Source organism: Pan paniscus, chromosome 23, assembly GCF_029289425.2.
Source record: "Pan paniscus chromosome 23, NHGRI_mPanPan1-v2.0_pri, whole genome shotgun sequence".
Lineage (NCBI taxonomy): Eukaryota > Metazoa > Chordata > Mammalia > Primates > Hominidae > Pan > Pan paniscus.
The window spans coordinates 32,085,458-32,109,961 of record NC_085927.1 but is presented as its reverse complement, the minus strand read 5'-3'; the positions used below and the strand labels follow the sequence as shown (position 1 = coordinate 32,109,961).

At 44.3% G+C, this 24,504-nt stretch overlaps 2 protein-coding genes, 1 pseudogene and 1 gene segment (V, D, J or C); all 4 read right to left on the bottom strand.

Annotated features, from left to right (window-relative positions):
• The window catches only part of LOC129395163 (immunoglobulin lambda-1 light chain-like), a 735,232-nt gene that overhangs the window by 621,084 nt on the left and 89,644 nt on the right, over nucleotides 1-24,504 (bottom strand). The gene's annotated exons all lie outside the window — the stretch shown is intronic.
• On the bottom strand, nucleotides 5,135-5,703 carry LOC100983918 (set1/Ash2 histone methyltransferase complex subunit ASH2-like; annotated as a pseudogene).
• Nucleotides 11,610-16,800, bottom strand: LOC100984259 (immunoglobulin lambda-1 light chain-like). Its single transcript, XM_034951691.3, has 2 exons — nucleotides 16,618-16,800; nucleotides 11,610-16,513 (listed from the first exon to the last, which is right to left on the bottom strand). The coding sequence occupies exons 1-2, from the start codon at nucleotides 16,769-16,771 to the stop codon at nucleotides 15,945-15,947; spliced, it is 723 nt and encodes a 240-aa protein (XP_034807582.2). The 5' UTR covers nucleotides 16,772-16,800; the 3' UTR covers nucleotides 11,610-15,944.
• Nucleotides 17,218-22,246, bottom strand: LOC100984598 (immunoglobulin lambda variable 1-51-like). The segment is given in 3 exon segments: nucleotides 17,218-17,376; nucleotides 21,679-22,046; nucleotides 22,156-22,246. Coding segments are annotated over 3 exon segments (573 nt in total).

The following is a 24,504-nucleotide window of genomic DNA, read 5'->3' as shown; positions in this document are numbered from 1 at the left end:
GGGCTTTCTCTGAGGGCTGACTCTGAGGAAACAAAGCTGCATTCTCTAAATCACTGTCCCTGACCTGAGACCTGGGCCCTGGTTAGCACCAGCCCAAGCAAACATGAACACAAATGGTAAACAGCCCAGTTTTCCCAGTTGTAGGTGGTGCTGTCGGGTCGTGCTCCTAGGAGACCTGAAATGTTCCCATCTCCCTTCCCCACAGACTGCAGCACCGTAGGGGCCTCCAGAGAACTGTCCAAATCCAATGTTAGTGATCAGCCTTGTCCTCAGCCTGGAGCCCAGATATGCTCAGGAAGGCCTCCTTGCCAGACTGATCACTCAAGAATCAGTTCTGGATCTGCAGGTGGATATTTACATCCACAGATCAGAGGTTTAAGGACACTTCCTGTTCAATGTTGGTACCAGGACACAATTCCAAGGACCTTATTGCTGCTGTTTCCAGAGCAGGAGATGGTGGCTGGTTTAGTCACAGACAAACTGTGCAGGCCACCAAGTGAGCCCTGACTGCCCAGGACCCTAAGAGTCAGGACAGAGACACAGGGTGTGGGAGGTGGCTCAGTGAGCCAGGGGAGCAAGGCAGAGCCCTGGTCCTCCCAGTGCCAGTCCCTGCCTTTCTATCTCCAGCCTCCTGTGCAGAGACTGAGGAGGGTGAGCAGCAGAGGGATACAAGCCACGGTAGAGAAGTCTCTGGAGCTCTACTTCCTGAGCCACACAGATTAGGGGGAACAGCCCCTTTTCCCTGGCCTCTCTTAGAGGAGGGGACTCAATGCAAGTCTAACCTGTCCCCATGGTTGTTCCCTTCACATAAGATGCTGAGTCTGATTATACTTCTCGAGGACTGGGTGGCTTCTTGAGGCTGGTTAGGAGAGCATGGTCAGTGACTCTTCAGGCACCCTGGGAGGACACAGCTGCTGGACCCTATGAATACTAAATAGAGACAGGGAGACAGGTGTCTGGTGTCCCAACCAAGTCCAGCCATGAACTGACTTTCCAGGCTGCACAGAAATCCATGGGTCTCTCTTCCTTCTTGATTCTCACTGGATCAGCACATAAGGCAGAGGGGTGGAGTTTGGGGAGAATAAATGAGCATGCTTGTGTGGTTCACTGTATTCAGTGGAAATGCAGAGGACTCCAGGGATCAGAAGGAGAAAAAAAAGGGGGAAGGAGGAAGTGCTAGCTGAGGCAAAATAGGAGAATCAGCCAACTCTGGGCTACTTCAGAACTAGGGAATCAGAGAGGCTCGTAAAAGAGAAAAAATAGGCTGGGCACAGCGGCTCATGCCTGTAATTCCAGGACTTTGGGAGGCTGAGGCGGGTGGATCACTTGAGCTCAGAAATTCAAGACCAGCCTGGGTAACATGGGGAAACCCCATCTCTACCAAAAATACAAGATATTAGCAGGGTGTGGTGGTGCGTGCCCATAGTCACAGCTACTTGGGACGCTGAGCTGAGAAGATTGCTTGAGTCAGGAGGTGAAGGTTGCAGTGAGTTGAGACCACAGCCTGGGCAACCAGGGTGAGACCCTGTCCCTACCCCCACCCCCACCACCCCCCCCCAAAAAAAAGAGAGAAAATGTATGAATGTCCAATTCCAAGAAAAAAATCTGGAAAAATACCAATAGGCTTCCTGCTATAAAGTTCTTGATAATTAACTCAGGATGATAGAGGGGAGAAGTGGTTGACAGGAAAAGGAGAGAGACCCAAGAAGGGAATTCAGGAATCAGAGATGTGGGAGGGGAGAGGGTAAGGATGGGCTACATTACAGAAAAGACTAGATGAGAAGCTAGTAAGAATGTTGGATGGGAGCCAGAGGGGAGGTCAGGTTAGTTGTTTGTTTGCTTTTGTTTTGTTTCTTAAAGAAAGGGGAGCCTCTCCCTGCTTTGCAGCTGTCCTCCCTGGTCGTCTTCCTGCATGGAGTGTGGCTTCTTCCATCTCAGCTTACCGCAAACTCCGCCTCCCGGATTCCAGTGATTCTCCTGGCTCAACCTCCCGAGTAGCTGGGATTACAGGCTGCGCCACCACGCCCGGCTAATTTTGCATTTTTAGTAGAGACGGGGCTTTTCCATGTTGGCCGGGCTGGTCTGGAACTCCCGACCTCAGGTGATCTGCCCGCCTTGGCCTCCTAAAGTGCTGGGATTACAGGCCTGAGTCACCACAGCCAGCCAAGTGTGGGGTTCTTCTGTCATCCAAACACATTAGTTCACTATGTCTGAGATATCTCTTAGGTTATTGTCTGCCAAGGTTTCTCCTTATTTTACACTATTCTTATGAATTTGTTATGGCTGTTTTTGTTATTAGAGGTAAGGTCTCACTTTGTCACCCAGGCTGGAGTGCAGTGGCATAATCATAGCTCATCACAGCTTTGAACTCCTGGGGTGAAGCGACCCTCCTGCCTCAGCCTCCTAGGTATCTACGATGACAAGCATGCCACACTACGCCTGGCTAATTCATTTTTTATTATTTAAAAACATGTTTTGTAGAGAAAAGATCTTGTGACGTTACCCTGGCTGGTCTCAAACTCCTGGCCTCAAGTAATTCTTTTGCCTCAAACTCCCAAAGTGCTAGGATTACACACCTGAGCCTCTTCTCCTGGCTGGCCTTGTTATTGTTCAAACATATATGTGGATTTTGTGTGGTAGGAACTTTCTAGAAATGCAGAGACTGTGTCCTCACTCCAGAGCCACTGAATCAGAATCTGCATCTTGTAAAATCCCCAGAAGATTCATATGCACAATAGAATTTGGGAGGTACTGTTCTAACACATGCCTGGAGACACTGGTGTAGTTTTGGATATAAATTATTCCTCATACCTTAATCTGTTATGCTCCTTCTTACACGAATCGGAAACTCTTGTTTCTCTATTTACTGCATTGTGAAGTCAGGTATAATGTACTCAAGGCTTTCCATTGAAAACTTCAGGCATTTTTTTTCTGATCTCACAAAATCCACAGAAGTTACCAGGAGTGTTTTAATAATAAGATAATATCATATCTTTGTTTGAGTAGCAAACAATAAGAATTATCTAAAAATGATAATATTTCATTGGTATTTGAATAAAAATAAAATTAGCAACTATTTAAATATTTTATCCCTTTTAAGAAATGGAACACTACTTACATTAACCTGAAATGACAAGATCATAAAGGGGTATAAAAGCAGATGAAAAAGCACAAGGCTTGATCACCATTGTGGAAATACTGAGAACAAAAATGAAAGAATGCATCCAAATAAAAAAAAATAGTCATATTGATTGCTTGGAATAAAGAACCTTTGCAGAGAACTCGGTGATTTAAAATACTTTCTGATTTTATGTAATAGGCATGTATTGCTTGGAACATAACTCAATAAATAAATTTTAGTAAGTTTAGAAAGTTTCTTCTTATTGCTCTTAGCTCAGAAAGCCCGTCCTTTGAAGATGCTACTGAGATCCCTGTATGGAGGAGGTGTGTTGTGTGGTGCTTTATGCAAATCTTTACCACATTCACCACCTTTAGCACCACCCAGGTTCTCAGCCCTGAGAGCAGCTACACTGTGAGGGGACTGCTACACTGTGAGGGGCTGTGTGTTGGGGGAGGAAGCAGCTGCTCTAACATTTTACACGACCCAGTGAGCAACTATGCAGGGTTCATTCAGTTTGAACTCCTTGAGCTTCTTATGATGCAGACGACCCAGACCGCCCCCTGGTGGCTTTCCTGGGCTGAGCATGTATTGTCAAATAACTATTGATTTACCTTTTTGACATTGCCACTGTAAATTTCCTAGGCCAATTCACATCCATTACTTGTCTATTTTTTGCTCATCCCTATTTGTACTACTTTCTCTTCCTGTTGTTGAAATCCAGCCCCAGTGACTATAATTCGATTTTAGTGTTACATGGTGTTAATTTTTATCTGAATGTTTTGGATGACTAAAGGAATTGTTTTAATGACCCACTGGCTTTTTGAAACTATTTATGTTGAGTCTCATATTGGATAAACAGCTAGCTAAAGCGAGCATTTTCAAAATAATTTATTTTAGAGAATTTATTAAAAAGAAAATAACCAAATATTTAAGGTTGAAGTTTTATTGTCAATTCAGTGGAAATTCAAGTCGGAGTCAGCGATAAGGATAATCAACAAGGTCTACATAAGCAACCCCATCCCCAACTCACACCCCCCAAAAAACCTGCCTGGACACCAAGCTTCGATGAGCTTTCCTGGTTGGCAATAATTCATGCACAGAATCACACATTGCTGCCAGGAGAATGCAGCATTGTCTATTACTTTACTGGGAGAGGACAACTGAATGCTTGTGCTTGGAATTCTCCTGAACTCTGCCCATGTACCTCCTTCCTTGAATTATTTTAATCTGCATTCTTTTGTTGTAAAAAATCATATCAACAAACGTCACAAGTTTCAGTGAGTGATGTGAGTCCTTCTTGGGAATCATAAGAAGTGAAGCGTTGTTGGGGGAGTCCCTAGCTTACAATTAGCATCAGAATTGAGACTGCTGTTGGAAACTCTTAGATTTTGCAGGTTCTAATGTCACATTTTTTTTTAACTTCAAAACAGGTTTTATTTGGGAAGAGTTTCTCATTTTGTTAAAGCTGCAAGCAACCTTCTTTCACAATTACACTTCTAGAGATCTAGTAGTTTCAGAGATCTCAGTATTCAAAGATATATTTCAAAATTAATAACAAAACCAAACCCACACCGAAAAGAAATCACTTTTAGAATGATTTGGAATGTACATTGATTTCTGGTATTCTCAGAAACAAGCTCACCAACTCCTTGGAAAACGGGTGCCATGGAGTCAGTGCCCACCGAAGAAAATGTCTTTAAATAAGTTAGTTACATGGACAAGATTATTCACTCCTTAGAAAATACATCAATGTAACAAGTCCCAGCAGGCAGGGTATGCAGTACAGCACCAATTTCCCAGAGGGCTTAGTGGATCTTGGGATGAGCAGTTGTTGGTTTACGGCCCTCAGAAGAAGAGCAGTCACTGAAAGTGGAGAAAGAATGTTGGCAGGCAGGAGCCTCTCGCAGTCGTACCCAGACTTTTAACTTGCTCAAAGGAGAGGCTGTGTTCAGTAGCATCTTTGGGAGAACATTTGAGACAGTTAAAGGCAACAACAAGAAAAGCCCTACAGTATTACTCCCCAGAAAGTCCATATCTGAAAAGAAAGAGGGACCCATTTGAGATTTCCTGTGGAGGACTGTGTCTCCCATCCTTTTCTGTCTCCAGCAGATACAAGACATCAGCCAGAGTGTGCTCTACCACAGCATCCCATCCCATGTCACTCAGGGCAGTAAGTGACATCATTTTTAGGATATTGAAGCACAGTCCAAAGTTAATGAAAACCACCCAGTTCTTGTCCAGTGAGATGGCTGGAAAGTAAACATCCTTGAAAGTATTTTTGTAAGCCACACCTTGATTGACACCTTTTTATAAAATATTAGCTCACTATGAGGAGTCCGTTTTAGGTTCTTCTCTGCTTTAGCGACAAAGTCTTTTTCCTCAAAATACAAATAATTCTTGAATTTTATCAAAGCTTTATGCTCATAAGTATTAGGTATGACTTGACTGTTTCTGTGTCTTCAGAAAGAGTAGCACAAAATTTCAGGATGTCTCCCTTCCATAGTTTGAAATGTAGTGTTTGCCAAGGGACTGGTGAAACTTGGATCTTTTTTGCTCTGCAAAGAATAACTAAATTTACTCATTGTTTAAACAATGTTATTTAGCCAAGTAATTATTCCAAGTGTCTGAATGGTCATCATGCACTCCCCGTATTTATCAATAAATGGTATAATATCCTTATCTTTAGAGAACGTTACCTTTAAACATTCAGCCCGTGTTTGGGACTAACATGTCCTGTTGGACAAAGCAGTAAAGCACATTTCGTTCATGTTTGCTTGCTACTGGAGGAAATAGACATTACTGCTATGATAACATACATTGCAATGAAAACTGTAGTTGGTCATGAGGTAAACGATGAGGCATCTATGCAAGACTTATCAACTGTGAACCATTTTGTACAGAAGCAGATGCCCCTCTCCAGCTGGAGGGGCTGCTACCTCTGCCACCAGCTTCATCTCCCCTTCTTTGGCCACTGTTGCATTTGCGGCTGCTCCTGGGCTGGGTTGGGCACCCACCGCCAACATCATGGCCACCTCTAGACTTTCTCATATTATTCTGAGTCACCTGTAATGAGGTACGTCTGACTCTCTTAACTTGTTAGGATGCTGCAGGGCTGGAATAAAAGGAAGGGTGTCCTGGATGCTGTGGGGCTGGCATAAAAGGAAGAGTGTCCTGGATACTCATGCACACTCTCCTAGTCCTGTAGGTTTCCACTGTTCTTGGAGGTAGAGAAACTGCACCAAACATAAATCTTCCTCTTCTTGGCTGTAGTAAAATATTCATACACAAAATACATTATTTCAACAATTTTCAAATGTATACTTCAGTGACATTAAGTAAATTAACACTGTTGTACAACCACAGTACTGCCACTCATCTCCACAAATTTTTTATTTTCCCAAACCAAAACTTCATACCTGGGAAACATCGTTTTACTTCTTGTCACTGTGGAGTTAACTATTCTAGGTACCTCATATAAGGGCTGGCAAACAATTTTTGTCCTTTTGAAGTCAGCTTATTTCTGACGGCATGATGTCTTAAAGGTTCATCCATGCCATCGCATGGGTCAGACTTTCTTTTTAAGGCTGAATAATATTCCCTTGTGTGTGTATAATATATCTTGTTGATTCATGAGTTGACACTTGGGCTGCCTCCACCTTTTAGCTATTGTGAACAATGCTGCTATGAACGAGGATGTACAATTTTCTCTTTGAGATCTTGCTTTCAATTTTTTCAGGCACATTCCCAGAAGTGAAAATTCTGATAAAATGGCAATTCTATGTTTGATTTTATGAGGAACAGCCATAAGGCATCCACAGTGGAAGCATCATTCTGCAGTCTCTCCAGCAAATCGTAACAGTTGCAATTTCTAAACATCTTTGCTAGAACTTTTAATTTTCTGTTATTTGGTTAATGCCATCCTAATGGGTATAGAGTTGTATATTATTGTGATTTGATTTGCAGTGTACTAATAATTGGTGATGCTGAACATCTTTTCATGTACTTATTGGACATTCGTAGATCTTTTTTTGTAGTAATATCTACTCAAGTCCTTTGTCCTTGTTTTTTTCGGGTTATTCCTATTTTTGTTGTTACTGTTGAGTTGTAGAAGTTCTTTCTATGGCTTGGATGCCTTATCAGATATAAAGTTTGTAACAATCTTTCCCATTCTATTATCTGCATTTTCACTCTGTTGGTAGTGTCCTTTGCTGCACATAAGTTTTACAGTTTGATGAAATGCAATTTATCTATATTCTTCTTTTTCTATGTTTTCCCTGTCTTTTTTGTGCCATATCCAAGAAATCATTTCCAAACCCTACGTTGTGGACCTACTTCCCAATGTTTTCTTTTAAGATTCAGTTGTGGCTCTCCCATTTGTGTCTTTGATTCACTTCCAGATTGCATGTGGATATCCAGTTTTCTCAACAGCATTTGTTAAAAAGACCGTTCTTTCCCTCACTGAATGGTCTTGGCAAGCTTGTTGAAAATCATTTGACCATATAACTGAGAGTTTTCTCCAAGGCACTCAATTCTATTCTATTTGTCTGTATGTCTGTCTATATGTACCACTCTGTTTTGATTAGTGTATCTTTTTAGTATGCTTTGAAATCAGGAGGTGTCAGGATTCCAACAACGTTCTTCTTTTACAAGATTATTTTGGCTATTTTGGGTATCTTGATTTTAGAATTATATCCATTCTTGTACCAGGTAGTATTGGAATTTTGATAAAGATTGCGATGACTCTATAGTATATTTTATTTTGGTTTCTACTGGTATCTTAACAATATTGAGTTTTCCAATACATAACCAAAAACGTCTTTCCATTTATTTGTGTATTCTTCAATTTCTTTTAGCAATGTTTTATTGTTTTCAATGTGCAAGTGTTTTACCTTCTTAAGTTTATTCTTAAGTATTTTACATTTATTTATTTATTTGGGACAGAGTCTCACTGTGTCACCTAGGTTAGAGTGCAGTGGCACCATCTCCTCTCACTGCAAACTCTGTCTCCTAGGTTCAAGTGATTATTGTGCCTCAGCCTCATGAGTAGCTGCAATCACTGAGTGTGCCACCCACCCAGCTAATTTTTTTAATCTTTTTTTTAGTAGAGACAGGGTTTCACCATATTGGCCAGGCTGGTCTCTAACAACTCCTGACCTCAGATGATCCCCCGTCTCAGCCTCCCAAAGTGCTGGGATTATGGGCACCAGATACCGTGCCAGCCGCATTTTACTCATTCTAATGACGAAATTTGAATTGTTTTCTTTTTTTTTAATGTATAAGAATGTTCATAGTACTTTTATTCCTAATAGCCAAAAAAAAACTGGAAATAATCCACATGTTCCTCAACTGGTGAATGGTTAAACAAGCTTGATACAACCGTACCATGAAACATTACTCAGCAATAAAAAGAAACAAACTATATAATTGATACAACGCAACTCAGATATATCTCAAGGAAATTGTGCTCCGTGAAAAAAGCCAATGCTGAAAGGCTGCATAATATATGATTCCATTGTTATAATATTCTTTTTTTTTTCTGTAAGTTATTGGGAAGATGGTGTTTGGTTACATGAGTAAGTTCTTTAGGGGTGATTTGTGAGATCCCGGTGCAGCCATCACCCGAGCAGTATACACTGTACCATGTTTGTTGTCTTTTACTCCTCGCCCCTCTCCCACTCTTCCCCCCAAGTTATTTCTCATTTTGGTAGGCTCTGTCAGAGGAAAGGTCTAGGGCTAAAGGCTGGTAAGATTTTTTTTGTTCCATGGGGTGTTCCCTTGATGTAGCACTCTCCCCCTTTTCCTGTGGATGTCTTCCTGCGAGCTGAACTGCAGTGATTTTTGTTTCTCTTCTGGGTCTAGCCACCCAGCAAGTCTACCCGGCTCTGGGCTGGTACTGGGGGTTTCTGCACAGAGTCCTGTAATGTGAACCATCCATGGGCCTCTCAGCCATGGATACTAGTGCCATGGATACTAGAGCCAGGAGGCCTCTCACCCGATTCGAATTGTTGCAAAGTTCAGCTAGGGAAGTCCTTCTCCCCGTGGAGTTTTACCCGCTGCTTGTCTGTCCTCCCTCCTGATGTATTCCTGTGGTGCCAGAAAGGAATAGGTTGCTTGGGGATTCAGCAAGTTCCCAGGGCCTCCCCGCTACCTCCTACACCTGTGTATTTCACTGAGCTTGGCTGTCTAACTTAACTCCGTTCCAGGTAAAGTTGAGAACTTCTCCTGCTAACAGACCTTCACATTCTTCAGTAGGGGTGTGTGTTTGGGAGAGGAGGATCTCCCTTTCCCACTTCCGCAGTTGAGGCACTCGCAGTATTTGCGGTGTCTCCCGGGTCCTGCGGGTGCAGTCCCCTTCCTTCAGAGGGTCTGTGGGTCCTCTTGAATTGTTTTCTTAATTTCATTTTGGGTGGTGTCCTGTTTGGTTAAGTATAGAAATATAAGTGACTTTCCTTCCTTTTTATTTTTTTATTTTTGGTAGAGACAGGTTCTTGCTTTGTTGCTCATGCTGTTCTTGAACTGTTGACCCCAAGCAATTCTCCCACCTCAGCCTCCCTAGTGTTGGGATTATAGGCGTCAGCCACCATGCCTAGCCATGAGAGGTTCTTAAGTGGTGATTTTGTATCCTGAAACATTACCAAATTCACTTAATCATTCTTTCAGAATTATTTTCTGGGTCTTTTAATGGCATTCTACATATGACATTATGTCATCTGAAAACAGAGATAATTTTATACTTTTATTTCTAGTTTTTATTCTGTTTATTTCTTTTTCTAGGCTAAATGCTCTGCCTAGGTCTTCCAATAATATTTGGAATTGAAGATGTGAAAGTATGCATCCTTGGTTTGTTCCTGATATTACAGAAAATGTCTTTGGTTGTTCAGATTTTATATGATGTAAACTATGGGAGTTTCATAGATGGTCTTTACTGTGTTGAGGTAGTTTCCTTCTATTTATAGTTCATCGAGTGTTTTTGTCATGAAAGGGTGTGGAATTTTGTGAAATAATTTTCTGTAGCCAAGGTCTTACTGCTTTGCATCTGGATGAGCCACTCTGCTCTACATCAACCCATACCATGTCTATTACATGCCTGGCTTTTGAGAGGAAGGGATACCTTGTGTTCTCCAGGGGCCACTCCACCAGACCCACAACAGTAGTAACCTGCATGAGGTGAGAGGGGAGCAGAAGAGGCCCTCTGTAGATGTTGACTGGGATGGAGGTATCCCTGCCACCCTGGACTCAGACATGGGCAACGTGTTTAGGGACAATAGGGGAATGGACTAGAATCAGAAGCAATAGAATGAGGGGACTGGCTCAGTGTCCTGTGGGTAATTTGGGGTGACAGTTACAGAGAGTCACCCCATTTGTCCCAGAGTTGGTGGCTGTGTTGATGAATCTCTCAAAAAAGTCAGTTCCTTTCTCACTCTGACCACTACCTACTGATAGCCCCTCTTCCTTTAGATTGATCAGGCATCAATCAGGCATTGATCCTTTATGCCCCACAAATGTAGGAGACCAGCTGGACTTCTATGAATGGCCCTGAAGTTTCTATTAATGGGTTTTAGATGAAGGAAAGGGGGTGAAATGGTTCTTTCATGCAAATCAGCCCCCTCCTCATAACTCCCAAGCCCTTAGTAGAACATCACCCCAGAGAGTCATCTGAATACATTTCCCAGGTGGGATGGAGAAGGCCAGTCTGGCTACAGCCAGCTTTCCTGTGAGGACACAGCCACTGATCCAGTGGGCAGATGAAACAAGGTCACAGCAGGGGTGGACTTCCCAGCTGTCATCATCTGCAGACTGCTCCAGGACAAGCCCAAAGCACTCAGCCCTATCTCAGTCCCAGACCCATTGAGTCCTTCAGTTTCTCCATGCCTTTGTCTATTTCCTTTTTCACCAAAGATAGAACGTGAAGGCCCTTGTTAAGATGCATCTGCACTTATTGTTCTGAACACAATTCCTATACCATGACATGCCTGACTGGTCCACTCTGCTAATTTTAGTAAAGTCCTGGGATCTTGGCCTCACTGAAGGAGATTCCCTGACAAGCATCAGAGCCCTGAAGTTTCATCTGTCATGGGACAGAAGGAGAGCCCCTCTGAGCTCTTCTAATCTTACATGTTATTTATGCTTTCCTGGCTGAAGCCATTCTGTGTAGGGACTAAAGAGCCTTTTTGCATCTGGTTGTGACAGGACATGCGGTCCCAGGTCCAGAACTTAGGCTGCAGCAATTTCTGGGGAGGCCCTGAGTCTGCAAACTTAAAGGATAATAGAAAGAATTAGGGAAGTGAGTAGGGATCATTGACTGGGGATCATATCACATGTATTTAGTGCCAACTGACATGCTCACTTGAGGGTAGCTCTCTTAGAGAAGCTTTGTCTTTGACGTTAAGCACCTAGACCTGGCATCAGGAAGGGCAGGCCTGCCCCAGCTCTGCCTCTTTCAAGCTGCAAACTCTGTGTGGAGTTTCCCGATAAAATGCAGGGCACCCAGTTGTTTGTATTACAATTGAACAATACTGTGTGGGTGATACACATACAGATTCTTTATCATTGTTTTTACTGAATTCAAATTTAACTGACCTCCAGTGTTTATATCACATTGGTGCACAAGTCCTTGTGGGTTTTGCCATTACTTTTATTTGTAAAACCTGCAATTACTTGTGCACCAATTTAATATTTGATAAATTTTAGAACCTTACCTCCAGGCCACAAAGCATTACCTCTTCAATCACGGTCTACTGCCTGAAAAGCAATAATAAAGCTATTGTCAGGATTAAATGAGGTCACATCCTCAGGAATTAAAAAGCTGTTGATTGATAGTAAGATTGCAGTTGTTCTAAATCTTAATGCAACCTATCAAAAGCTCTGGGATACAGCAAAAATGGTGCTAAAAGGACAGTTTATAGCATTAAATACCTGCATCAAAAAGTCTGAAAGAGCACAAGTAGAAAATCTAAGGTCACCCCTAACAGAACTGGAGAAACCACAACAATCCAAACCCAAACCCAGGAAAAGAAAAGAAATAACGAAGATCAGAGCAGAACTAAATGAAGTCAAAACAAAAAAAAAAAAAATACAAAAGCTAAATGAAACAAAAAGCTGGTTCTTTGAAAAGATAAATAAAATTGGCAGACCATTAGCGAGATTAACCAAGAAAAGAAGAGAGAAGACCCACATAAGCTCAATTAGAAATGAAATAGGAGATATTACTATTGATACCACAGAAATACAAAAGATCATTAAAGGCTACTATGAACTCTTTTATGTACATAAACTAGAAATCTTAAAGGAGATGGATGAACTCCTGGAAATATACAACACTACTAGGTTAAACCAGGAAGATGTAGAAACTCTGAACAGACCAATAACAAGCAGCTAGATTGAAATGGTAATAAAAAAATTGCAAACAACAAAAAATCCAGGACCAGATGGATTCACAGCTGAATTCTATTAGATATTCAAAGAAGAACTGGTACCAATCCTACTGACTCTATTCAACAGCATAGAGAAAATGGGAATCCTTTCTAAATCATTCTGTGAAGACAGTATCATTCTGATACCAAAACCAGGGAGGACATAACAGAAAAATAAACTACAGACCAATATTTCTGATGAATCTAGATGCAAAAATCCTCAACAAAATACTAGCTACCCAAATCCAACAGCTGTCTTAAAGATAATCTACCATGATCAAATTGCTTTTATACCAGAAATGCAGAGATGGTTTAACATCCACAAGTTGATAAATGTGATACACCATATAAACAGAATTAAAACACAAAATCATATGATTATCTTAATAGATGCAGAAAAGGCATCTAATGAAATCCAGCATCCTTTATGATTCAAACTTGGCAAAATCAGCATAGAAGGGACCATACATTATGGCAACAAAAGCCATCTATGGCAAGCCCACAGCCAACATTATACTCAATGGGGAAAAGTTAAAAGCATTTCCCCTGAGAAATGGAACAACAAAAGGATGCCCACTTTCACCACTTCTATTCAACGTAGTACTGGAAGTCTTAGCCAGAGCAATCAGACAAGAGAAAGAAATCAGGGATATCCAAACTGATAAGGAGGAAGTCAAACTGTCACTGTTTGCTGATAATATGATTGTATACCTAGAAAACCCTGAAGACTCACCCCAAATGCTTCTAGAACTAGTGAAAGAATTCAGCAAGTTTTAGGATACAAAATTAAGGGACACAAATCAGTAGCAGTGCTATACAATGACAGCAACCAAGCTGAGAATCAAAGCAAGAACTCAACCCCTTTTACAATAGCTGCCAAAAAACTAAAATACTTAGAAATATACCTAACCAAGAAAGTGAAAGACCTCTACCAGGAAAGCTGCAAAACACTGCTGAAAGAAGTCACAGATGACACAAATGGAAATACATTTTATGCTCATGGATGTATAGAATGAATATTGTGAAAATGACCATACTGCCAAAACAATCTACAAGTTTAATGCAATTTCCATCAAAATACCACCATCATTCTTCACAGAACTTCATAGAACTAAAATTCATATGAAACCAAGAAAGAGCCCAGGTAGCCAAAACAAGTCTACACAAAAATAACAAATCTGGAAGCATCACATTACCTGACTTCAAAGTATGCTATAAAGCCATAATGACCAAAACAGCATGGTACTGGTATAAAAATAGGCACATAGACCGATGTAACACAATAGAGAATGCAGAAATGAAGCAAAATACTTAGAGTTAACTGATCTTTGACAAAGCAAACAAAAACATAAAGTGGGAAAAGGAGACGCTATTCAACAAATGGTGCTGAGATAATAGGCAAGTCACACGTAGAAGAATGAAAATGGATCCTCATCTCTCATCTTATACAAAACTAACACAAGACTGGTCAAAGACTTAAATCTAAGACATGAAACCTTAGAAATTCTAGAAGAAATTGGCTTAAGCAAAGACTTTATAACCAAGAATCCAAAATCAAATGCATTAAAAACGAAGATAAATAGATGGGACTGAATTAAATGAAATAGCCTCTGCACAGCAAAATAAACAATCAGCAGAGTTAACTGACAACCCACAGAGTGAAAGAAAATCTTCCCAATCTATACATCTAATAAAGTATTAATATCCAGAATCTACAAAGAACTCAAACTAATCAGCAAGAAAAAAAAAACAATCTCATCAAAAAGTGGGCTAAAGACATGAATAGACAATTCTCAAAAGAAGATATACAAATGGCTAACAAGCATATGGCAAAATGCTCAAGATCACTAACGATTAGGGAAATGAAAATCAAAGCCACAATGCAATACCACCTTACTCCCTCAAGAATGGGCATAATAAAAAAATTAAAATAATTGATGCTGGCATGGATGTGGTGAAAAGGGAACCCTTTTACACTGTTGGTGGGAATGTAAACTAGTACAACCACTATGGAAAAGAGTGTGGAGATTCATTAAAGAACTGGATCTACCATTTGATCCAGCAATCTCACTACTAGGTATCTACCAAGAGGAAAAGAAGTCATTATATGAAAAAAATACTTGAACACTCATGTTTATAGCAGCACAATTTGCAATTGAAAAAACATAGAACCAACCCAAATGCCCATCAATCAATGAGTGGATGAAGCAAATGTGGTATATATATAAATATATATATATGTAGACTGCTACTCAGCCTTAAAAAGGAATGAAATAATGGCATTAACAGAAACCCGGATGGAATGGAGACTATCATTATAAGTGAATTCACTCAGGAATAAAAGGGCAAACATCATATGTTTTCACTCGTAAATGGGAGCTAAGCTATGAGTATGCAAAGGCATAAGAATGATACAACGGACTTTGGGGACTCAGGAGAAAGGGTGGGATGGGGTGAGGGATAAAAGACTACACATTGGGTACAGTGTTCCCTGCTTGGGTGATGAGTGCACCAAAATCCCAGAAATCACCACTAACAAACTTATTTATGTAACAAAACAACATCTGTTCCCCAAAAACCTATTGAAATAAAAAAATTTAAAAAAACACTAAAAGCCTTAAAAGCCAACATAAAATAATAAATAGAAAAACTTTAAAAAGATAAGAAATTCTCCCATTATAGAAAGAATTAGAGGCAAGAGGTGAAGAAGCAAGAATCCTGACAAGCCCTCACTGACTCCTGTCACCTTAGATGAACATCACCCGTAGACTTCGATTTGATGGACAATGAATTCAAACTTTAAAATAAATAAGTAAATAAATAGAATCAGAAAAGAATGTCCTAGACCCTCAAAAGTTGTAATGAGCCCTCTGTAGAATGGGATGCAATTCAGCAACAGCAGGGAGAATCTGAAAAGAAGTGTGCAGAGTGAAAAGAAGCTCGAACAAATGGGAAGATAGTGTTTGATAACACTAGTAAGTTTCAGAAAATGGAAACCATACAGTAGTGGCAAAGGCAGGTTCCTGGCTGCTCAGGAGGGCATTCGGGGAGTGAAGGAGATGACAAAGCATCATGAAGGGCTGCTGGGGTTAGTCAGAGGTTGCATAGCTCAGTGGTGGTGATATTTTCAAAGATCCAGAAAAATGCCAAAATGGGCCTAATTTAATGCTGTAAATTCAGCTGGTTTATTAGGTGTGCATTTTTCCTTCATGAAAGGAGTTTTGTTAAAAAAAAAAAAGAATAGGCTCGAGAGAAAAGAAACACAGGGACTCACACTGAGGAGCAGGGAGAGGAAGACACCACTCCGGAAACTCCTGGAATTGGGGAAAGGAGAATAATGAATACGTGGGTTCCCCATCAGAGGTGGGTCTGAGATGACACAACTGGATCTGCCACCTGAGCCCAGGATTTCAGTGTAGAGACTCTGTGTCCCAAGTTAAGGGAGAGGGATATTCTGCTTCCTGGATTCCCTGTTCCTGCTTCTGAGGACAGAAGGGGAGGAGGAGCCTCCACTCCCAGGCAGGGCCCTGGATGCCCCTGGGACCATGAGGGAAGCAGCAGCCACAGAAGCCACAGGCCAGGCCTGAGCAGCAGCTGCCGGGGCTCACCCTCCTGGCAGAGGAGGAAGTGGGTTCTTGTCTCAGTTCCCCCCGGGCCTGGAGCCCTGTGGGACCACTCAGGCTGCTGTCATAGGACTGGCAGTAATAATCAGCCTCATCCTCAGCCTGGAGCCCAGTGATGGCCAGGGAGGCTGAGGTGCCAGACTTGGAGCCAGAGAATCGGTCAGGGACCCCTGAGGGCCGCTTATTATTTTCATAGATGAGGAGTTTGGGGGCCGTTCCTGGGAGCTGCTGGTACCAGTGTACATCATAACCTGCCCCGATGTTGGAGCTGCTCCCAGTGCAGGAGATGGTGACCCTCTGCCCTGGGGCCCCAGACACTGAGGGCGGCTGCGTCAGCACAGACTGGGCCCAGGACCCTGGAAGTGGGAGAGACACAGGCATCATTATTCTAGAGACAACAGGAGAAAGCAAGAATCCATAGGCTTCCCAGGGCCCCTCCCCTGGACCTGTATCCAGTCACCTGTGCAGTGAGCGAGGAGAGTGAGGAGGAGAGGAGACCAGGCCATGCTGGAGATTGTCCTGAGTGCTGCCTCCTGTGCCCACAGCTGAAGCAGAGCTTCCCCAAATCTCTCCCTGCCCCTCTTCATACTCGGAGAGTGGGAGGGTCCATCCATGCAAATCAGACCCCCAGCTTTCTAATCCCACCCTGGGCCCTGGGTCAGGTCCCTATGCCTGAGGATGTCGGGGGTGGCAGGGGTGGGGCTGTGTGGTCCCAGGGGGTGTAAAGGACGCAGCTGTGAGCCCTGAACAGAGGACACTAGGCAGGACAGGTGGCTGGTTCTGCTCTGATCAACCTCAGTCTTCTCAGGAAAGGTCCCCAAGCGCCCTCTGGTGTCCAGACCGAGACAAACGATGGTATGACAAGATGACCAGAGCCTCTAGAGACCCCACTGCCTCCGCACTGTTCTGTCCACTGCCCCCTCTCAGGGCCAGGCCAGGTGGTGCCTGTGTCTTCTCCCTGTGACCTCAGTCCTCCCACTTTACTGGGCTCCTCGGGAGTGAATCTGTCCGTGGCGCTCTGTTTATTGTAGAGGACTCAGGTGGTGACTACACAATGTCCTCATAGGTCACAATCAAACCCAGAGCAGGGACCGACTTTCATGGACTCACGTTCCCATTTGTGGGGACACCGGGTCCTCTCATGTGGCTCCTCCCTGGTGGCCAGGGCTCTCCTTCCTCTGTGGATCCTGCAGCGCTGAATAGAAGGGAAGCTCTTCCTCTAGGATGCCCAGGGCACATTCCCAGAGGGTTATTCTGGTCAATCTTCATTCTCTACTTCCCCTGAATTGCAGTCATAGTTATCTGGATCTTGTGACCGGGATGAGCCGTGTCTCACATACAGGACAAGGCTGCCCATGGCCCTCTCCCTGCCCAGGAATGCTCTTCCTGGTGGATGCCCCATCAGCTCTTAGGGTGAGGGCAGAGCGAGGAGCAGGTTCACAGCTACCTCTCCCAGTTCAGCCCCATCCTGGGTCCAGTATAATGTGTCCCATGTGATAAGAGGTAGGTCTCTGTCAAGTAGCTGCTGAGCACGTATCTTTTGCTGGGCATAGAGCTCAGCGCTGGAAATGCCATAATCCCTACCTAATGCCATAATCCCTACCTAGACAGCCTAATCCCTACCTTGTGCAGCTGACCCTGATGAAAACACAGGCATAGGAAGGGCACAGGAGTCCACTCTTCCACCTCCTTAATCCCTGGGGCAGAGACCAGAGAAGTCTCTGCTGCACTCCAGGGTCTGAGAAGAGACTTCGACTTGGTGGCATCACAGGGGAAGAAGGAAGAAGGGACTACAGGAGAACCAAGGGCATATGACCTGAGGATTCCTGGTGTTCAGGTGAAGATGTAGGGAAGTCCATGAAGTAGATACAGATGAATAAGATTAGATAAATTACAGGATCTAGGAGAAGTGGACTGCCGGGAAGGAGAGATTGGATTGAGAAAGACACCCTGGCAGGGCAAGTCCTCAGAAATCCAAGAAGATGTACTTTTGTTCCCCAAGTCCAAGAGCTTGTTAACTGGTTGGGCCTGATCTGCTGGGGCTACTGGAGAGGAAGGCAGGGAGGAGCCACGTGTCAGCAGGAGAGGCATGGGGAGGGGGACAACATGGGTAGAAAAAGAGGAGATGCCACTTTAGGACAGCCTGGATGGGAGGTGTGCGATGGGAATGTCCACATGTACAGATATATTTCTAGATATTTCATATAAATGGGATCATGTTAATTTTTAGATTGTTGTGAGAGAAGAAGACAAATTCAAACTATCTTGCTATTATTCTAAAAGGCGGTGTATCTTCAGCAAAGAAAATTTGCTTCACAGGTGCTATCCTGGTGGACTATAAGCACTGGGTTTTACAAAGGCTTTTTTACATTTCTTTTACCATCATACTGCTTTTTTTCCCAGAAATATATATACCAATTAAAATTGATGACATAAGATTACATTTTTGTGAAAGTTATGCACTTATCTTTTTGAAATGTATACTCTGAACCTTTCAGACGTTATTCATTGAGAAGACCAAGAACATTCACTACCTAATGTATTCATGCTGTTGTTTCTGAGGCGTAAACTCTTGAAGCTCTGGAATTAATTTTCTTAGATCTTGGAGTAATTCCTAAGGGGTAATGAAACTTTTCTTTGCTAACCCTGTATTTATCTAAGGAACCCTCTCATTTCTCTTTTTTTGTGACAATGGGCTGTAGATACATGGTTGGCATCATTAGCTCCTGAGTGGAAAATGGACCATGACAAGGAATGAGAGCAGAAGAGTGAGTATAGAATTTTGGAAATCAAATAGCTCTAGACCTGAGGAAATAACATGAAATTATTTGGTAGAGGTGGCACTTTCTAGAGGGACATGGAAAAGGAGAATCTAAGGTTTGATTGATCTAGGAGAGTTCAGTTAGGCTTTAATCATCGGCTTTGTGTCCTGAAGGGGCAGGGTCACAGCTGAATCAAAGCCAGGTTGCTGCTGATCCCAGACCCTGTGACCAGGACTGAGGGAAGACTCTCAGCAGTGACACGGCTGACGTGGCGGAGCAGTCGCCTTGAGATGAGAGCAGAAGGAGGCTCCCTATGGAGTGTGTGGACAGAGGGGGAGGTGCAGGTGCTGTCCCCTGAGTCTGGTCCTCACTTGAAAGAGGGGCAGATGGAGGACAGGTGCCAAGGTGATGGTGATTAGTGGCTTCTAGTGTGGCTTCTTGAACTTCTTTCCCTTTTTTTTCTCCTCTGAGCTTAGGAGGCCAACATGAGGGTGTTTATCTGCTTTTTGTCTCTCCTGAGGCTACCTGATTCTCCTATCAATGCCTTCTTGATGAGCATGGATGTGTCTTGGCCCAGAATTGATGTGTGAAAAGAATATCAGAAAGGCCAGAGAGCCCACGATGGAGATTTGTGAGTCAGAGACTCTCTTGCCTGTGTCCCAGCCCAGCTTTCAGTGTTCGCAAGACAACACCCATCACGAACTGAAGTTGAGGGTGGAGGGTAGAGTGATTCACACAGGGGGGCTACTTAGGCAGAGCTCCTGGTCTTTTTCCTCTTCCTGTCATGTCTAGACCCCAGATCTCCCAGCCATGAGTTCAGCATGTAAGTGTCCCCAGCTGCAATGCTAGGGACAGGCAGTGTGTGGCCCAAACCCATAAGATATGCTCCCTGGTCCCCATAATGCTGTCATGGGAGATGGCATGAATGATTTAGTCTGGTTGTCCTGAAGGCTGAGATTCCTCACCAGTGGGTCAGGGAGGGCAGATCTTTCTCATTCTGGAACTTTTTTTTTGTGAGGATGTCATATATAAAACTGGAGAGTCATTTTGTTTCCAAATAGGAATTCAGCCAGGGGACAGGAGAGGTTATGGAGAACTAACATCTTATATATCTCAGAGATAAGTTTTCCTCTCCACGTTGCCATGTGGAGAGGAAAAAGTCCTGTGACACCTTTGAACAAGGCTGGGGAGCTGTTGTCTAAGTTTTCATTGCGACAATGAGCTCAAGCCTTCCTGCAGCCCCCTTGCACTTGAAGGACCCCCCAGCAGTGTGATCACTGTGCCCCACTCAGGTCCTAAGGCCAGCCTTGAGCCTCTCCCCTCACCCAGGCTTCAGTCCCTCCTCCCCAGACACTGGCGCTGAATCTCACCACTCTCTCCTGGTGACCAGAGCTGGTCCCACGGCCTTCACACTGCCTACCTCCTTGTCCATCTTCTCTGAAGCATCTGGAGTTTTCCTCACAAACTTACCTCAGATTCTGTGTCCTCCTTGTCCAACCCTCTAATGGCTCCTCTACCCTCCCCCACGCAAGCTCTCCTCCCCTCACTGTGAGATGCCACCTTATCACATCAATATTCTAACTTGATTCTCTTTTCCACAAGTCGGTGTCAGCTAGGATATTCCAGGCTTATCTATCAGCCTTCATCCATTTTGGTATCAGTGCTGGGCTCTGCTACGAGAGCATAAGTCTTAGATGTCAGAGTCTGGAAGCTTCAGTACAATCAAATTCCCTTGAAAGCCCCCAGTTCTATTGGCCTGAGAGTGAGGCTCAGCCTCCCCTCAATGCCTGAGTGGGCAATAATCCTCTACGAATTCTTATCTGAGGAAAGGAACCTCTTCAGACTTTTTTTTAATCCTATTCTTACTGAAACTGGAACTCAAGAAGAAATGAGTAGATGGCTCAGGAGATCTGGTCCACCATCTGGGCCTCAGTTTATGCCACCCGTCCTCACTTTAGTAAGAGGGTCCTCACTATTTTCTGGTCCCAGACACCTCCACCACCTCCCTCCACCATCTGGGGGGACTGGCTGGCTCCACTGCCTGGTATAATGCCTGGACCTTCCCTTGCCTTCTGTGGCTGCCTCCTCTTTATTTCTGTGGAAGGAGGAAGCCAAGGGGAGGCTGGTTGAGAGGAGAGAAGGGAGCCTTGGGGAGGCTTCTGATTTCTAACTCTTTCTTCTCCTCATTGTTTCACTGAGAGGTGATGAGCAGTTTGCAAGGGGTGGGGTTGGTGCCCTCTAACCCAGTCCTGGGCACATAGAAATAAATGTTTCTACAGATTCAGAGACAGCCCTTACAGAGTTTGGAAACAATGCCTGGGATGGAGGCCCTGGGCTGAGCAAGGTCCTCAAGTAGCCCTGAGCCCTCACCTGGCCACAGCTACAGTGAGGAGAGTGATGGGAGGAGGGTGAGGGAAGGAGTCCAGGTCTTGGGGAGCACCTCTGCTCCCTCAGGCCTCTAGTGAAGCTCAATGGCCCACACTTCCTCACTCCGTCCCCACACCATGGGCAGGCACAGGAAGGACTGTGAAGACACAGTTGGACCTGCCACCTCAGCCCACGATTTCAGTGCAGAGACCCTGTGTCCCAAGCTGAGGAGCAGGATATTCTGTCTCCTGGGGTCCCTGTTCCTGACTCTGAGGACAAAAGTGATGGAGCCTCCACTCCTAGGCAAGGCCCTGGCTGCCCCGAGGCCCATGGGGGAAGCTACAGCAGCAGAAGCTACAGGTCAGGCGTGAGCAGCAGCTGCAGGCACTCACCCTCCTGGCGGAGGAAGAAGGGGGTTCTTGTCTCAGTTCCCCATTGGCCTGGAGCACTGTGCAAGCTCTCAGGCTGCTATCCCATGCTAAGCAGTAATAATTGGCCTCTTCCTCAGACCAGAGGCCAGTGATGCCCAGGGTAGCTGAGGTGCCAGACTTGGAGCCAGAGAATCGGTCAGAAATCCCTGAGGGTCGCTTATTATTTTCATAGATGAGGAGTTTGGGGGCTGTTCCTGGGAGCTGCTGGTACCAGGATACCGCATAATTCCCGATGTCGGAGCTGCTTCCAGAGCAGGAGATAGTGACCTTCTGTCCTGGGGCCGCAGACACTGAGGGCGGCTGCGTCAACACAGACTGGGCCCAGGACCCTGGAAGCGGGAGAGACACAGACACGGTGATTCTTGGTCTAGAGAGAGAAGGAGAAAGCAGGGCCTCATGGGCTTCCTGGACCCCTCCCCTGACCCTGTGTCTGGGCACCTGTGCAGTGAATGAGAAGGGTGAGGAGGAGAGGGGAGCAGATCATGATGAAGATTGTCCCGAGTCCTGCCTTCTGTGCTCACAGCTGAAGCAGAGCTTCCCCAAGTCTCTCCCTGCCCCTCTTTATACTCTGAGAGAAGGAGGGTCCATCCATGCAAATCAGACCCTCCAGCTTTCTGATCCCACCCTGGGCCCTGGGTCAGGCTCCTCTGCTGAGGATGTCAGGGAGTGGCAGGGGTGGGGCTGTGTGGTCCCAGGGGGTGGAGAGTTGACATCTGTGAGCCCTAAGCATAGGGCACCAAGCAGGACAGGTGGCGCTGGTCCTGCTCTCATCACACCCAGTCGTCTCATAAATGGTACCCAGGCGCCCCCTGGTGTCCATTTTGGTCACGTACACCACCATTGTATGACAAGGTGACCAGAGCCTCTCGGAGACACCCCTGCCTCCCCGTTGTTCTGTCCACTGCCTTCTCCATCAGGGCCAGGCCAGACAGCTCCCTGTGTCTTTTTTTTTGTGACCTCAGGGCAGACTTCACATTCTACTGGGTTCCTCAGAGGTGAATCTGTCCATGTCTCCTTGGCTGTTCACTATATAGGACTCAGGTGGTGACTACACAAAGTCCTCTTATGTCAGAATGAAATCGAGAGCAGTGACCAGCCCCATGGACTCATTTCCTCACCTGTGGGGACACCGGGTCCTCTCTTGTTGTGTGGCTGCTCCCTGGTGGCCAGAGCTGTCCTTCCTCTGTGGATTCTGCAGTGCTGGGTCGATAGGGAGCTCTTCCCTCCAGGATGGCCGGGGCACATTCTCAGAGGGTTATGCTGGTAAATCTTTGTTCTCTCTCTTCTTTTCCAGACTTGCAGTCATAGTCATCTGGATCCTGTGACCAGGGATCTCACCTAGGAGTCTGTTCTCCATCACTGAATGCCAGTCTGCAGGAGATCCTGGCGAATGACTTTGCAGTGTTTTGCTAAAGAGCAAAACAAGCAAATATGCTCAGTATTTGAAGACGGAAGAATTAAAACTTTAGCTTGTTTAGACCACAGTCTGCACTCAGGTGAGCCTGACACATGGTAGCTTTTAGGATCAACCATTCCAACTAGGATGTTTAGGAAATAATACTGTTCAAAATCACTAATGAGTGTTTTTGGCATGTCTTAAAGATGAGAGAAATTATTCATCTTTGATGTGTAATGAAACCTAGAAGATGATACATTAAAAACAATAAACTGAAGAAAAAAGATAACCGTATTTATTAAAATGAAACAAATTCTGTGTATGACTGCAAGAGTTCTGGCATGATGCATCTTGGACTCAGCAAATCTTTGTTTGGGGAATCCCATGTGGTTGGAGAATAGCAGGATAGTTATTTACTCTGGTGAGTCTGTCACCAGGCAATTGTAGTACCACGAGGTTCTAATACACCATTTAAACAATGTACTAGGCTGGTCACTGGGGCTCACGCCTGTCATCCCAGCACTTTGGGAGGCTAAGGTGAGTGGATCACTTGAGGTTGGGAGTTTGAGACCAGCCAGGTTAACATGATGAAACCCCATCTTGGGCCGGGCGCAGTGGCTCACGCCTGTAATCCCAGCACTTTGGGAGGCCAAGGCGGGCGGATCACGAGGTCAAGAGATCAAGACCATCCTGGGCAACATGGTGAAATCCCATCTCTATTAAAAATGTGAAAATTAGCTGGGCATGGTGGCGGGTGACTGTAGTCCCAGCTACTCAGGAGGCTGAGGCAGGACAATTGCTTAAACCTGGGAGGCAGAGGTTGCAGTGTACCGAGATTGCGCCACTGAACTTCAGCCTGGCAACAGAGGAAGACTCGGTCTCAAAAAAAAAAAAAAAAAAAAAAAAAAGAAACCCCATCTCTACTAAAAACACAAAAATTAGCCAGGCATACTGGTGCGCACCTGTGGTCCCAGGTGCGTGGGAGGCTGAGGCAGGAGAAGCGCTTGAACCTGGGAGCTGGAGGCTGCAATAAGTCGAGATTGTGCTACTGCACTCCAGCCTGGGTGACAGAGCAAGACTCTATCTCAAAAACAACAAACAAGCAAACAAACAAATATCCACAATGAAATAGTGATATCTAATATAGACATTTAAATAAAACCAGTCAAGATAAATAACTGAAATAAAATGTATGCTGTATTTTAGGATTACATTTCCAGGGTGTCATTATTTCAAATGTTCTTATTTATTGTAAACCATGTTACTTTAAATATTTTTATAGTTTTCGAAAAATGTTTGTTGTGTTTACATAACACACCAGGCATATTAAATTTTATTTCTTTTAAAGTAGAAACGAATTGTAACTGGGCTTGCACTTCCTATTTTCTTGT

Bases quoted from the DNA above. Each gene is read 5' to 3' on its own strand.
- LOC100984259 (XM_034951691.3), bottom strand. From the start codon at position 16,771: ATGGATGGACCCTCCCACTCTCCGAGTATGAAGAGGGGCAGGGAGAGA. The intron at 16,514-16,617 runs GTGACTGGATAC...TCCCACTTCCAG, and splicing joins TCTCCTCGCTCACTGCACAG to GGTCCTGGGCCCAGTCTGTG.